General features: G+C 43.2%; 1 protein-coding gene across 1 annotated transcript in view; it reads left to right on the forward strand.

Annotated features, from left to right (window-relative positions):
- Window positions 1-16,002, forward strand: part of SHTN1 (shootin 1) — a 51,399-nt gene that overhangs the window by 24,361 nt on the left and 11,036 nt on the right. Inside the window, exons 8-12 of the mRNA XM_065746838.1 lie at window positions 2,152-2,246; window positions 10,826-10,972; window positions 11,059-11,212; window positions 12,870-12,975; window positions 14,226-14,308. Of these exons, the coding sequence (XP_065602910.1) occupies window positions 2,152-2,246; window positions 10,826-10,972; window positions 11,059-11,212; window positions 12,870-12,975; window positions 14,226-14,308 (585 nt within the window). The remainder of the gene's footprint in view (window positions 1-2,151; window positions 2,247-10,825; window positions 10,973-11,058; window positions 11,213-12,869; window positions 12,976-14,225; window positions 14,309-16,002) is intronic.

Here is a 16,002-nt window from a genome sequence, read left to right on the forward strand (position 1 = left end):
ACTGTTCTGTGGCAGAAATGTCAGACAGCCACATTCCTGTTGCCTAAAATTGTTCCAATTTATCCTCGGGTTCCTCCTGTGTAGTAATGTTCTGTCTCCTTATGTGAGAAGAGAAATAAAAGCTTTGAAAGCATCTTTAATGTCTTCTGATGTTTGTCAGGTAGTGAAGGAAATTGCCAAGGCTGCTGGTATTGCACAGGAGGACTTGCATCCAGCTGCAGGTGGGGCATAGCCATAGTGAAAACACAAAAGTTAAGTGCAGTCTTGGAAATAATGAAGATTGATCATGCTTTAGCCTTCTGCTAATACTGCTGTCTTTTTCTTTGGAAAAACTATACAAAATCTGCATAGTGTGTGTTTTCAAAGAAACAGATGAGTGTTGAACTACAGGCAAACGTAGGAACTCACAGTGGGAGATGATTCTCTCTTCTTCAATGCAGTAGGGCAGTATTTTGCTTTCTGTGAATGCTGCAGGTGCCCTTTGGCATAGAGAGAGATTTGCTTAGTAGGGCATGTTCTGTAAGCTTTCAGGTGTTCTCTTGTCATGTGTCTGCACTTCTTGAGCCTATGACAGGCAATACTTGAAGACTCTTAAAACATCAATCTTGGTTTAGATTGATTAAGCTGACTAGCCTGAAGAAGCTTTCGATGAGATGATATTACAGATTAAAGGTTTTCAAAATGTTTTCATTTTTCCGAAGCACAATCGAAAGAGCCACTCCTTATTTCATGTTTGCCTGTTACTTTGGCCCCTTGAAATCACATTGTGAAGGGACATTCCAAACCTCACTTGACCAGGGTTGGCAAATACAGTTGCCTCCAACGTGCATAATAATGCCTGGTAGGTTGAGCAGGGCTCCCTCTGAGGCTTTGATTGCTCTCACACACAAAAGCAAAATGTGATCTGTGGTACTTGGTGTCTGCTACTGGAGTTTGGAGGCTGGAGCCCACCAGAAGGTGCTCTCTCTACCTTTATTCTTTAAAAAGAATTAACAATCCTGGAGCAGCAGGGAAGAAAAGAAGAGATGAACTGAATTTCCGTGTCTAGCTGGATGTTTTGCTTGAAGATTTCTGATCTGAAGGACAGAGAATCTCTGCTGTCCTTTTCTTTCATCTGAAGAGCAGTGATGAGGAGTAGAATTCTGTGAGAATTATCCACCAGAATAAGCATATTGTTTCAGTCTCATTGTGCAGCTGTAAGCTGTGCATTTTCTCACATGCTTTTAGAGGTGGTAGCTTATAGTGCTTAACCTGTATGCTTAACAACACACGGATGTCAAACTTCACCCTGCAGGATGAGTAATGGCATTTCTGTGGAGTTGGAACTTGGCAAGTTGGAGCTGCAGGTGATCCAACAGGATCAAGAAAGCTGAGAATTTCCATGACCACCTGGTGTTGGTAATGCTGAGAAGGCCAACCACTTTTGAGCATCTGAAGGGAGGTGGTTTTCTTGCAGAAGAGCTTGAAATAAATTGAGGGACCCTTCCTTGGACTGTGATGTCAGAAGAAAGCAGTGTTGTAGGTCAGCAGTTTCAAGCTCTGCACACTTCTGCCTGTCAGGGAGGGAATAAGGAAGGTGTGATATGTGGCTGAGTGTTGACTGTGAAGTGAGATAAGAAGCACCAATGTTGTGTTCTTAACACTAAGACCAGTGTGTAGGAACACTAGCTGAGCTGAAGAACAGCATTTTTTTCCCCAATCCATTTCTTACAGTCACAGAATAATAATGCAGAGAGCAAGTTGCCTTAATGCTTCAGAAACTGGTAAAGGAACCATAAAAATCACATCCTATTGAAAGAAAATAAACATCCAGAATATTTTTCAGGTGTCAAAATACCTGTATGTGCAGGTATGTGAGTTCACAAGTCATCACAGCAGTAAGTTTGCTCAGCAGTGCAGGGCAGGAGAAGTATTACTCTGTTCAGGAGATCAGTAATTGTGCATATGTGTATATAGTGAGGTTCAGAGCAAACAGGATAAGTATTGCAATGTGGACTCTATGCAGAAAACTCATTTATGACTTCATTCAGGAATTTGCAGTACTGAAGAATGAGAGCCTATCTGCATAAATCAAGCAGTTCTTTTTTCTTACACTGTGGTTTGTTATCCATTCTGCTTTCACTTCTGATTTTCCTTCATTCTGGTGAACAGTGTCTGTGCTGGCAGTAGAGGAGTATGAAGAGCTTCATGTCAACTTCGAACTGGAAAAGGACCTACGGAAGAAAGCGGAATCATTTGCCCAAGAGGTGAGTAATCACAGAAGCATAGGGGTTGGAAAGGACCTCTAGAGATCATCGAGCCCAACCCCCTGCCAAAGCAGGTTCCCTACACCAGGTAATCAAGGAAGAGGGATCTCTTTGGCCAAAACCCGACCAGCCTACTTGATTTTGATTCCTAGCTCTTGAACAAAAGCTGTCTTTGAATTTCCATGTATTACTTAACTAATGCATCCTTCATATATGACATTGATTTAGTGTTTCTGCAGAACTTACAAAGCATTACACAGCTACCTGTGTAATCTTGCCTCTTTCTGTTTTGGAGTGGGGCTTTCAAATTATAACAGGCTTCCTCAGGTGCAGCATTTCAGTGTGCTGCACGTGGTGATTGGGGCTGGGAAGGATTAGTTGCCTTTCTAGTGAGACAATCTGAAGCGTGTTTTTCCTGAAAAAATACCTGAACTTACAAGGAAAACCAACCCTAAAACAACCGAGTGATCAAATCAGCATTAATTGAGGTTTATGTGAGTTTAGCTGCTGTTTAACACGTGCATTTTGAGTGACCTGCTGCAAAGAACATTCAAGTTGGAAAAATTGCTTCTCTGTGCTATAAAAGATAGAAACTCCTGAAGAGGAAAATGAGGTGCTGGGTAGCATTATGGAATGACTAGTGATTGCTCAGTTGGCTTCCAGCTGGCAGTGTTGTTTGCCCCAGAAAATGCTGACAAACCGTCATTGTGTTGATAGGCCGAAGCTGTATGATTTCTTCCTTTCCCCCAGGTGCATTTTCTGTTTGCACTCTGGATTATGAGAGTTCTGTGCATGGGTTTTATTTTGAACTTTTACATGCAATATTTTCCTTAGTAAAAGCTGGACTTCCTAAGCAATTGCTTTACAAGGAGCTCTGGTTTTAAAGAAAGCAGTTCTACATCAGAATTATGCGTTGTCATTATTGAAATACAGTAAATAAGGAAAACATCTGATTTCAGATTTAGAAACCGTGGCTGCTAGCAGGCAAATCTTTAGCCTTGAGGAAATCAGTTTTGTGTAGAGAGCTCTTTCGCTTTTTGTCTTTGCTGCTGCTGTTTTTTTCTCAGTGGAAATAATTTGTTTTATGACTGTTTTCTAACTGCATCCAGACAGGGATGGTAACCAAGAGCACGTTAGTAACTTTGAAACTGTATGGAAAATGTCTGAATGTTCTTATTGCTTCTGTTCATGTTGGGTTTTGTGCTGACTGTTTGATTTCTTTGGGTATGAATAGAACCGTATAGGGACATATAAAGCAAAATGCCTCGTGAATTTGAGACAGAACTGTATACAAATGAGAAAACCTGGAAGCCTAGTGTTGAGGAAGTCAACCAGATACTGCTCATGATCCCTTTGTCACCTGTGCTGTCTCTGACTGTGCTATGTAAAGGCTGAAGAACTTCACTGCAGCTGAGCCAAGGGTACTGCTCCTCTTTCTCCTCACTGCACCCATTGCACCTCTTTACTGTATTCCCCCCTGCAAGGACACTGTGTTGACCTGTCAGGAAAACTGTAGCTGCCATCTCCTGCCTGTTGTCAGTACCTCTGCCACGTGTCTGAATTGTAACTGTACTTCAGGCAAAGCAAAGGCAGCTGACACGTTTTTCCTCCAAAAGAATAAGGAATAAGAAAAATGCAAATAATTAGTTAATAAAATATCCATCTATATTCCACATTTGTGATACGAAGCTGGACTGTGTCAGATGTCGTTAGAATCAAGAGATACTGGAGACAAGTTGCTCAAGAAGAGGATGGAAATGGAAGAACCTGCACATTTTTTATTTTATGTCATTATGTTAAGATGGAAATATTCATAAATTAAATATCGTAGAATCCTTAGAGTTGGAAGAGACCTTAAAAAATTGTGTAGTCCAACCCCCTGCGGTGGGCAGGGCTGGGCAGGGCTCTGCCAGGTGCCATGTGGTGGCTGTCTGACAGCATGGAGTGTCACCTGGAGCCTTTCACCCCTGGAGCACTTTGAGGAGGGAAATGGGCTCAGAATTATGTGCTTGTCTGTGCCACAGCACTGCAGTGACTTTAGAATAGTGCGTTTCAGTGTGCTGTAGCAGTTTGTGATATCTCCTGACCGTGGACTTAGCATATGCAGAGCTCTGCAGCAGAGGATGCCACGAGCAGCTGTGTTCCAAGTGATGCCCCTTCCATCCTGTGCTTCTGACAGGAGATGGGGATTTGTCACAGGATGTGAGCAATTGGGAGTGCAGGTGTGAGAGCATGGGGAGGGGAGCGAGCGTGAGTGCAGCAGAAAATGCAGATGGGGTGAGAGAAAAGACAGAGAGAGAGGGAGCGAATGCACTGAGGAGTGAGAGAACGCTTGAAAATCAACTTTTGATTTAAAAAAAAAAGTATAATCCAATACTGACATCACCATAATATATATTTAATTAATCAAAAATGATCCAACTTCAAACATCAGGATTCATTCTCTTCAGAGGTTCTGAAGCAACCGAGTAAATATTGTCAGCCATGGTGTGGAGAGCAGGAGGGGGAAAAAGAAAGGGGGTTTGAAGTGAGTCACAATCCATTGTGAAAGGTACAGGAATCTGCATAAAAGAACTAAATAAATAGAGTGTGTAAGGGGTGGGGGCATGGAAAAATCTGTACCTACCTGAATAAAACGAGGTTGTTAACACAGGAATCTTGGCAAGCTTCACCAGAATTCTAGTGTCATGTTTTAAGAGACACTTTAAGGTCTCTCAGCTCTTTGTAGAGCAGTTTATAAGCAAACAAAGGAAGGAAGAGAGTATCTTGAAGGCCATTGCAATAAAATAGAGGCTAGCCCTGAAAAGCACTCTTCCACAAAGATGAGCAAAGTACAATACACTCAGCCAAAGCAAGCCAAAAGGGGTGGAACACAGTGCGAGTTGTAAATAGGAAGTCTAAACTGTGTAAAAATCCGTGGAGTTTAAGGGAAAAATTCTGGCATATATGGTTGATTAAGCACACACCCAGCCTTGCAGCAGTACTTTGTAAGGTGAGCAGTTTGTTATGGTTGTTTACGTTGGGACAGAGGTGATGAATGCACTTAAAATTACTTAGGCAACCTCCCTGAGAAGAAGCAGTGTGCTCCCGAAGTTAGCTGTGAGCTGTTCTTGTCTCTAGCCTGCATCTCAGCTAAACAGAAACGGAGCATCAAACTGCTGATCACATCTGTTGGATTCCTCTCACTCTCATTGGCTTCCTAAGTGTTGATTAGTGAAGGATTTTGTTATTTGAGAAGTTGCACTCAGAAGAGCTGTCGTCCGGACAGATTGAGAACAAAGCGAGTCTGTAATGTGCCCAGTTCATCGTTGCCGTGCCTTCGCTCCAGTTCTCACTGCCTATCATTTGTTTCCCTCAAACTGTCTTTACCCTTTACCTGTACCAGTTCATAGCTGATGTATTACTTAACCTGAGATTGAATCTTCCAGAATCGAATGGTGAAAGGTGGCTGTCATTTTATATCACTCAGGAAAAATTACTGTCTTTCTGCGCAGATGTCTGCACTGTTGATGGGATTGATTGTGCTATGGGTTTGGTTGTGGCAGTGGTTTGTGTGTGAGCTCCTGAAGCGCTCTTCGTTGGCTGTGTTTGTGACTTTTGGGTTAATTCATGAGGGTTTTTGTGTTCCTGTGCTACGTCTGTGAGAGGGCACTGCAAAGCCAGCACTTAGAGAGCAACTCTGCTTACAAATACCACACTCTGTGCATTGCCAAGGGTGGTTTGACAGAAACTGGTGTCTGAAGATAATTAATTTGCAGTCCAGCTGATTGAACTGGAAATAATAATTAAAGAGAGTGGTTACTACTTGAATTCTCCTAAGCTTGGATGTTAGAACTTTTGAAGCGTGATCCACCACTAATATGTTTCATCAGGCTTTTTCCCAGGAACAAGCTTGTGAAATGGTGGCAGATTAACAGATGTATATAGGAAACTTTTCGGTCTTTTTTGTGTGTTTTATTTTTTTTTCCCCTCCTGTTTTTTTGTTGTAGTATTTTACTGTTCAGGCCCTTACTCTGCTGGGGAAAAATGAAGTTTTCCTTCTCATTTGTGAAATACTATGGATTATCTGGAAAGAGGGGAGTGATTGCTGGCTGCCCACTGCTGTGCATTGCTTATATCCATGGTCCTGACTGACAGGTTGGTTCTGTGGCAGTCTGAAAATGTAGGGCTAGTTGTTAGCTCCTTTGGAAATCCCTTGAAATGCTCTGGTTCCCCATAACTCATGTTGTTCTTTGTTAAAGAGGCTCATTGTGTGCCATCCATGCCCTCGCTATTAGCTGCTTTAGTAATCCTGTTTTTCTGTCTGGCATCTCAGGGTGGTTACTCTCTGTAGGAGTAGATCCAGTCCAAGGCAGGAATAGAAGCACCTGATAAGGAATTTTCAGATCTCAGTAATGCCTTGAGCACTTAAAGCTAAGTACATGCTGAAGTAAGTTTCCTTCAGAACCATCTATTTGTTGTAGCTTTTTTTTCCCCATGAGTAGTGCTTCAGAAACCTATGAACCCACTAGAACACACAGGCTTTGTAACTCACACTGTGCTGATGTCACTGCGTGATGTGTAGCATTGAGCCTGAGTGTAGGGGGAGCGTTTCTAGGTCAATGTCCAGAGTGTGGCTGAGTTTCTTAATGCGCTTTAATGAGGTGTGTCTGTTTATCAGCTCTCCCATCAGAAAAACCCCACAACACTAGCCATTGTTTCCTGCTGTAATATTCATACGCAGTGAAGCTCAGGAGCCTAGGTGTCCTTGATAATACAGCACAGTTCAGCAGTTATGAAGTTGAAGTGTGTGTGTGTGCATATTTTTCCTTATTAGCCATTGAACTAAAATGCACACTTGGACTTGCATTTCCAATCCGGAGTGCCTCCTGAATTTAGAGCCACTTAGTGCTCTGTCAAGCCATAGTCAGGCAAGATCACTCTTTCTCCCACATCACATAAAATCCTTCATACACGTTCTCTTGGGGAGATGCAAGTACCTTGATCCTGCCTCTCTTGGGGACTTAATGCACAGGTGAACTTGGGAATGTAAGGCTACAGGGTATCTGTATTGCAAAAGGCCTTGGCTCCTGTAGATTATGTAAATGAGTGCTTTACCACTGTGAGGTTGATTTATTGATTCCTCAGTAGGGTGTGGAGGGGATGGAGCTGTCCTACCAGGGATCTGACATCAGGGCCAGATGGTCAGTTGACTGATCTTGTTCTCTTTTCTGTTTAAGCTTCCAGAGTCTGATTCTGCCTCGATACGTACCTAGTTTTGTTCTACTTGTAGTAGTCGTGTTTGCCCTCGACTTCTCTTTCACTTTATGCTACCAGTGATTGCCTTATTATAGCAGTGCTGCAGTATTTGGATGTTATTCTGCCCTTCTGAACCACAGCTAAGACAAACAAGTTATTTCATGCAGTGAGTACTCACGTGAGTAATAGTTTTATAGAAGCATAGCAGCACATGGATATTAAAGCATTTCCTTTGGCCTCGTTTTGCTCCTGGGAGAAGAGTTATTTGGACAGCGTCCAGTTGTACCCTCAGCATTGCCTGAACAAAGCTTGCAGTTCCCAGGGACTTGACACCAACAGAGTTGCTTTCTAACTTATTTTTTAATTAGGAAGAGTTCTTTTTTGTAGCTCTGGTGTAAACAGGACAGCTGCGGCGAGCACTCTGTAGGGTAACGGTTGGAGCAGGGGTCTGAGAGTGAGGCGTGGCCTCATGGAGGTCAAGGGAAAAGCCTCTGTTATTTTTGGGATTTCGCTCCCCCCCTCTCCTGCAGTTTTTGTGCTGATGGAGCGTGGCCATGTCACAGATTGCCTGCACTTCACAGCTTCCGCTTGTGAACCGAAGGGAGGGATGCGTGGCTGCTTTGTGCAGGTCTGTGAAAGGGAGGTGGTGGGTGCGCATCCTTTGTTGTCCACCTTTGGTTGCAGCTTTCCTACATTCCCCCAGCGCTGCCTGACGTCTCTGGCATCGGAGGATGCTCTGCAGGTAATTGTCTGGCAGGTGGCAGAGTCGGAACTAATCCATCAATTGCTTAAATTCCACCTGGTCCAAATAATCCTGTTAGGAGCTGCTTTGGCCTTTCAGCAGTTCCTTTAGTTAATATTCAGGCTGTGCAGGCAGACAGGTTCCAACCTTGCTAAAGCAGTAATTGTTTTAATTGGAAATTAGAATTGATTTTACGAGTCTCTTTTGTCCAGAGTCAAACGCACAGAGCAACCTCTCATAAACTTGCAGTCAGCATCACCAGCTCTTTTCTGTGTGATCTGCCATGACCTTCATGTCTAGTTTTGGCCTTTTGTGTAGAGTATGCTTGTACTTGAAGTTACAGGAGTGGGACTAAGTTCTGGAATAGATGGGACTCCCCAAGAGAAGTTGGTCACCACATACCTGGTAGCTGAGCTAAGTTAAAACAAGAAAGTATTTTTCTCTTTCATGGTGGACAAGAGAAGTATGTATATCATAGGAAAGAATGTACTTGCTGTGTCATGAAAGTAAACTAATAAGGCTAATTGGAAATGAAGGACTTCTCTTTTCTCAGGTGAGGCTGTGAGGTGATGGTGTCCAGTCATGCTGGGGGAGGTTTAGGCTGTATGGTAGGAAGAATTTGGGGTGGTTATGCATTGGAAGGAGCTGCCCAGGGTAGTGGTGGAGTCTTCATCCCTGATTTAAGTGACATTTAAGAGACGTGTGAGCGTGGCACTGATGGATGCGGCTTGGTGGTGAGACTTGGTACATCGGGTTGGTGGTTGGACTTGGAGATCTTGAAGGTCTTTTCCACCCTAAAAGATTCTACGATTTAGAGATCTGTGATTTTTTTCCAGATGCAGTCTCTCTTAAGAAGATAAAAGGTTAAACAAATACAGGAGTTGCAGCACAAAGGTACACCTTTACAGTTTGAAGTGGGCAGCACTGATTGCCAGCTTCTGTGGCCTTTGAATTGTTCTTGTCAGAGATGTGACTGTGTGGCTTTTGGGATGGGAAGCTGATACACCATGTACATTTTGGCTCAAAGCTGTGCCGTTTACGATGAGCTCTCTTCCTTTGCAGAACGGTAGCTCAGTGGCACACTCAGTCCTGTGCAGCTCAGCAGGTGCACCGAGTGCAGCAAGCAGCGGCTGGCTGCGATCCCCCTCTGCCTGCACACAGCCCCGATGATGGCCGTGCCCCAGGCCTGCTCAGTGAGCCATGCAGGAAGCTGGGGGGAGGATCACGCCCTACCTGCAGTAAGCACTGGCCGTTCACCCCATTTCATTGAGGAGGTCAGATGGGAAGAAGGCAAGCTCTTCCTCTGCTCTCTGTGTTGTAGTAGATTTGTTGGGGTTTGTTTTATAGCAGAGCCAGCGTTCGTTGTTTCCCCTTCATCGAATGCTTCCAGTTCCTTATCTCCTGCCTCGTGGCGCAGCATTGCCCGATGGTGTGTTCTCCATTGCTTTTATTGGTATTAAGGCCGCATCAATTGGCTCTCCTTGGCATGCAGAGTCAAGCAGGGTACGTTGTGAGGGCAATAGCACGGAGCGGAAAGAAACCATCCATCAGTGCGTAGTGCCTGTAGTTTTGGCTGATGAACAAACAGTACAGGAACCTGGTTCAAATCTCACGGAACTTTTATACTTGAGACACTGCATTTTTTAAATATCTTCTTGCTGTGCTGCAGTGTTTCAACAGTGTGAAGGAGCCCCTGGCTGTTCTCTGTTCTCCTGCTTGTGGTACGCTTTGCTGACCTGTGCACACCCATCTCATATCTCAGTGTGACCAAGTCCTGGGTTCTGCTGTACAAACAGGGACAGCTGAACTTTGCAGAAGTGCAGACTCCTTCAGTTTGGAGGGCAGATTGCTGCCTGGAAGAGATATCAGGATGCAGAAGAAATTCGCTGAGGAGCTTTTTGGGGCAGGAAATAACTCTTATCCAAGTTCCTAAACAGTCTGCAAGAGGTCAGTGCTGGCGTGGGTGAAGCCTAGGGAATTGTGTGACATTTGTATCAGTGCCATACCTCTAAACAGATGGATTTTTTTTTTTCCTAATCCATTCCCCGAATCTAAACTATAACTGAAAAAGAGAAAATGTGAACTTCAGAAGTAAAAGGCTGAAAGGGATCTGAAATGCCTTTTCTCTCAGGGCAAGTGCATGCACTGATTACACAGGCAGTCACGGACACAGCCAGGTGACGGCGCGGTTGGTGGGCTGTGTGCCAAGGCTGCCAGATGTGGTTGAGGAGATAACTCGTGAATTCAGACTTTTCCTCCTCCACCCTGAATCCCTTTAACATTTCCAGGTCTCGCAGAACTGGGTTGTTCATTTTTCCAGGGAATAAATTTCAGACATACTGTTAAATCACTGCCGCCGTGCAGGTAATAGAGGTGGAGCGCTGGGTTGTTCTGGGTGCTTTCAGTACAAGCTCAGCTGTTGTAGATATTACTCTGACTTTCTTTTCCCTTCCTTCTCACCACCTTCCCCTCTATCCCTACTGCATTGACACAACATTAACTTCGTTGCTTTCTTTCCAGTTGCCCCTTTTTTTTTTCCCAAGGTTGCACAGACTTTACTTAACTGCTGTTTTTGTTTGGGGGTGGTTTGTTTTGTCAGATGTTTATTGAACAAAACAAGATGAAAAGGCAAAGCCAGCTGCTTCTGCAAAATTCTGCTCCTGATCAGCAACTTTTGAAGGCTCTGGATGACAACGCTAAGCTAACCCATGCATTAGAAGAAGAGAGGCTTCAACACCAACAAAAGGTAAAAATACTTCTCATTTCACGTGGAAATCTTTGAAAGCTTCTTGAATTGAAGGATGAATTAATGCTTTGGTTTGCCAACTGCAGGTCAAGGAATTGGAAGAGCAGCTAGAAAACCAAGCCCTGCATAAAGAGATCAGTCGTCTTAAACAGCAGCTAGAACTCTTAGAAGAAGATAAAAAGGAACTAGAGCTGAAGTGCCAGAACTCTGAAGAAAAAGCAAGAGACCTAAAGCATACAGGTAAAGTCATGTAATAAGTTTATTTTTAGAAGTACAATAGAGTGAGTGAATGGTACACATCTAATAGCATTACACGTGCTGTATGTGAGACACAAGAAGCAGCAGCTTTTGTGTAGCTGAGATCACAGAATCGTAGGAGTGTTTGAGGAGCCTTTAGAGGCCATCTGGTCCAGGTCCCCTCAGTGAGCAGGGACATCTACAGCTCCATCTGACGTTCAGACCCCGACCATTCAGATGTCTCTGGGGGCAGGACATCCACCATCCGCTCGGGCAACCTGTTCCAGTTCTTCACTTACCCTTATTGTGAAACTTTTTTCTTCTGTCCAGTCTGAATCTCCCCTCTATTTGAAGTCATTTCCCTCTGTCTTGTCACAACAGATCCTGCTAAAAAGTCTGTTCTCTTCCTTCTTATAGCCCTCTTTAGATACTGAAAGGCAGCTATCAGGTCTCCCCGGAGCCTTCTCTTTTCCAGACTGAACACCCCCTCATCATTTTTGTGACCCTTTGGATGCTCTCTGACAGGTCCATATCTCTCCTGTACTGGGCAGTCCACGTTTGGATCTCCAGATCCAAAATTGAGAGGTTCAGCAGTTACCTTCAACTCAAACAGTCATGTCTGGAATGCATGTGAAGGAAAATCATTGTAACACTTCTATAATCATATTAAAACTTACATTGCCTTCAGTCTTGTAGATGGATATGCACATCTGAGTGGGTTTCTGTGTGTAAGAATCGTTCATATTGAGCCAAAATATGCTCTTCTTCCCTAGTGTTAAAAAAATGAATAAAATTGAGTGAGGAAATTTGTTTATTGCTCTTTATTCAAATATTTAAAATTAAATTTAATTAAAAATTGCTTTTAAAAAGGGTCCCTGGTGTCTGCAGCCTTACTTGGAAGAACTGTGGGCCTATGGTTTGTTAATTTGATGGCACAAGCCTTTCCTTTATTCAGCTCAAGGCCTGAGCAGGTGCTAGTTTTAAGTGTGATGTTTGGTCATGAAAATTTTGAAGCCCTGACAAAGTCCCAAATCCTTATCATTAGGTGAGGCTTTATGTATAGCCACACTTTTTGAAACATATCCTTAAGAGCAGTGTTATCTTTAAGTTTGTTAGCAGTGTTGCTTAGGAGGGTTGTATTTTTTTCTTTTGGTGCTTTATGTTACCCAGCCTTGGAAATATGCCTGGGCAGACTTGTGAGTTTCTCAGCTCTCTTTAAAAAGATCTAAACTTCACAGTGAATTTTGTCCTCCAGAAGGAATTTGTCAACATAAAGTTTGTACCTGGAGGTCAAAGTCACTCTTTTTTTTTTTTTTTCCTTCCTTCAAATGTGGATGGTAAGGACTGGAATTTCAGTTTGAGTTAATCATAATGAGAACTGAAGAATCATCCACAAGAGAACCATATCCAAGAGAGAGAATCCCATTCCCCCTCAGCTTGAGCTGTTTGGTGAGAAAAGACAAGCCAAAGTCCATCAGCAAGACGTGGTGTCAGGTTGTGGCCTTATCCTCATTGTTGTTCTTAGTAGAAAACGTTGCCAAAAATAGGACTTCCTAACAACTGACTTAGTAGCTTTTTTTTTAAGCCATCAAAGTTGTTTTTAGAGCAGAAGTAAGAATTGGAGAACTCACCAACCCACGTTTTTTTTTCTCTTGCACAGTTGATGAACTTCAGAAACGAATACACCAGTCTGAAAATCCTGCACCTCCTCCTCCGCCGCCACCGCCGCCTCCTCTGCCGCCTCCTCCTCCTCCTAACCCCATACGGTACGTGCTCAAATCAAGTCAGTGTTCCCCACTGAAGAACACATCAGAATACAGAGTACCACGCGAGTTTGCTTTTGAAGAGGTAAAGCGTATTTAAATAAGAAAGGTTTTCTGTGTTTCTCTTGGTTTATTCCTTCCACGTTGCCAGCTGGACACTCTCTCTGCTAACACACTTGCACCCTGAACAGTTGTGAACAGTGTCTTCCAAAATAATCTATTGTCTAGGCTGTGAACTTGGAGGAAGAAAGACACCTGACTCCTCTAAATTTAGGAGATTTTTCTTTTATTCACCTGATAGCTACAATTATAGACTTGTGAAGTGCTTGCCTGAGTCTGCTGCTAAGAATACCCCTTTGAACCAGCAGATATCTTGGATTATAACTGTTGTTCCTTCCTGTCAGATAAAATTAAGCTTGAATTTTTCAGAGGGCCATAAAAAAGTGGACCAATACCACATACTGGGCACTAGCCACAGAAAAGTGGAGCCCTAAAGTGTTTTATTTAATTTGAGGAACAGGGCCAGTTTTCACATTGGCTCTATATTTGCTTGAATTAAAACACATACTGCAGTGCAGTGCTGAACTATGGGGATAGATATTCACAGAACCCGGGCACTGGGTGTTCTTTTTATTCTGGGGTGGAGCTTTGACACTTTATCTCACGGAGGTGTCCCAGCTTCATGAGGAGCAGTGGGGGGTGATAAGCCCCACTGACACTCTGGATGTGACTGGGAGCATGTTCTTGGCCTTTAAAAGGAATCATTTCCTCACCTGGATTTGTACGTTTTGACTGTAGTGAGGGGATAATTGTTTAACACTGTAAGAAGATTACAAACTCAGAATTTGTGAGAAGATACTGATCACCATATTTAAGTGTCCTCTGGAGAATAATACTTCACTTCGATATCTACAGCTCTTCCTTCTATTTTTTTTTATGCTGGAACAGCTTCAATTTGTCATTTGTCACAATGAGACACTGCCTTTTAATATTCAAATCTGAAGTGTTTTGATTTGTGCCTAATTGTTAAAGATGAATCTGTTAAAAACTAATAAATGTATCTGGTGCATTTTGATGGGAGGCATTGTGGGGGGTAATTCAGAACGTCCATCTGTGCTCAGGAACTGCTAAATGAGTCTTCTGTACGTGGCTGTATAATCAGGTACAAGCAGGCTGTTCTGTGGTGAGTTCAGAGTTCTGGCAGGAAGCAGCAGAGGACAGAGTGATGCTCTGCACTTCGGTTTTCCTCATAGGTCTCTCATGTCAATGATTCGCAAGAGGTCCCACTCCAACACCAATGTGAGCAAGAAGGAGAAACCTCCTCAGCAGGAGTCAGGTATGGCAGGTCCTTTCTCAAGTCACGTGTATTGTTTGCTAGACAAGGCTAGTGGAAGTGAACGTGGGTGCCAATGGTTATGCAAATGCTTGCAGTTGTCAGCATTAACGATTGCTGTCCATGTCCCAGCATATTCATCTACCTTGCAGTCCAGAAACGTGATTGCAGCCCAGTTCTGTGAGCTCTCAGGTGGCAGATGGTGTCTTTGGTGTTGTAGCTTTGCTCATGTAAACTTCATCAGGATCCTAAGCAAATTAGCGTAGTCCCCTTTGGTTATCTATTCCCCTACAACTGAGCTTGTGGTCAGCATGCAATTCATTTTTTCCAATTGGATTTTAACATGAGCAATCATAAACTGTAGGGAGGACTTGCTGTAACCAGAGTATGTAGCAGACACGTTACAGTGCTGCTGCAGCATGTCCAGTGCTCTACACATCCACAGGCTTCAGAAGAGGCAGGACAGTCCAGCAGCCATGCAGCAGAGTATAGACTGGATGACAGAGGGAAGCTTCCAGCTTAGAATGGCATTGATTTTGTGATTTCTTCTGTCCAGAGCCTTTCCATGGAGCTGCTTGAAATGCTGCAGTTTTTATCCCTTGATTCGTATCTTATGAAATTACCTCCCGGAGTTGACAGCACTGCTAATCCTTTAATAACGCTGAAAAACTAAAACAAAGCAGTCTTGCACTAAGGTGGCAAAGTAACAGCTGAAATTGCATTTTTTTGTTGTTGTTAAATGGAAGCTGGAAACTTTCATAGGTTGAGAATGGGAGTTAAGTACTGATTTATAAAGCGCCTGTAGAGTCAGAGCTGGTCAGACTAATGTTGCCTGGAAAAAAAACCCTCTAGATTTTCCTTCTCTTTTCTCTCTCCTAAAACAGTAGAAGTTTGTTTGTAGCAAATTGCTTGGCTTATTTGGTGCCACTTAAAATAAGAATGGGTCCGCAGAAGAGAGGGGGGATGAAAGGATAGGATTGGGTAACACTGTTACAGAAAAATTACTGCTAGCTGGTGGTAACAGTATTGCAGGCATGGCTGCTCCTGGGTGGGGCCTAGGGGTGAAGAGGAAAGGAAGTGTTACTGCCCCTGATTTTTAGGGGAGGAACTGAAGAATGGTGTGGACTTGGGACTTGGAGAATCTTTGGGAGCTGCCTGTCGGTGTGAGAGAAGCCAAGTTGCTGGTCTGGGTGCAATAATGAGGCATGACCTTGCACTGAGATCTCTGATGAGGAGTGAATCTTATCTTTCAGTAATAAGCTGTTCCCTTTGGTTTTCAAGTTTCCTTATCTTGAGGCATCCTAGATGTTTTCGTTATATCTTTTTGTTGAGAGTTAGAAACAGTGATTGCAGGAAATACTGCAAAATTTACAGTGAGTTCTCAAAATCCCATTTTGTTATTTATTTGGAAACTTTACCAGTTCTGACCTTTCTTCAGTCACGTGAGCTGCTGCTTTGCTTAATGTCTGAACTGCTCTTACCGTAAAAGTAAAAAGGGGGAAAAGTTTTTTCTTGATGGTGTTATTCTATCCAACCCGAGGCTTGTTTTGACCCTTGTTAAGGACTTAGGATGAGTGGTTTGATCCCATACCACCAATTAAGCTTTTATATTCGAAATAGCATGTTTGTGAAATCAAAGCCTGACGTTCAGTTGGCTTACAATACAGAAACTGCACTTCTATGAATCATCAATAGTA

The sequence above is a fragment of the Cyrtonyx montezumae genome, unplaced genomic scaffold (assembly GCF_038088225.1).
Source record: "Cyrtonyx montezumae isolate F1298 unplaced genomic scaffold, pur_monq_1.0 scaffold_4, whole genome shotgun sequence".
NCBI lineage: Eukaryota > Metazoa > Chordata > Aves > Galliformes > Odontophoridae > Cyrtonyx > Cyrtonyx montezumae.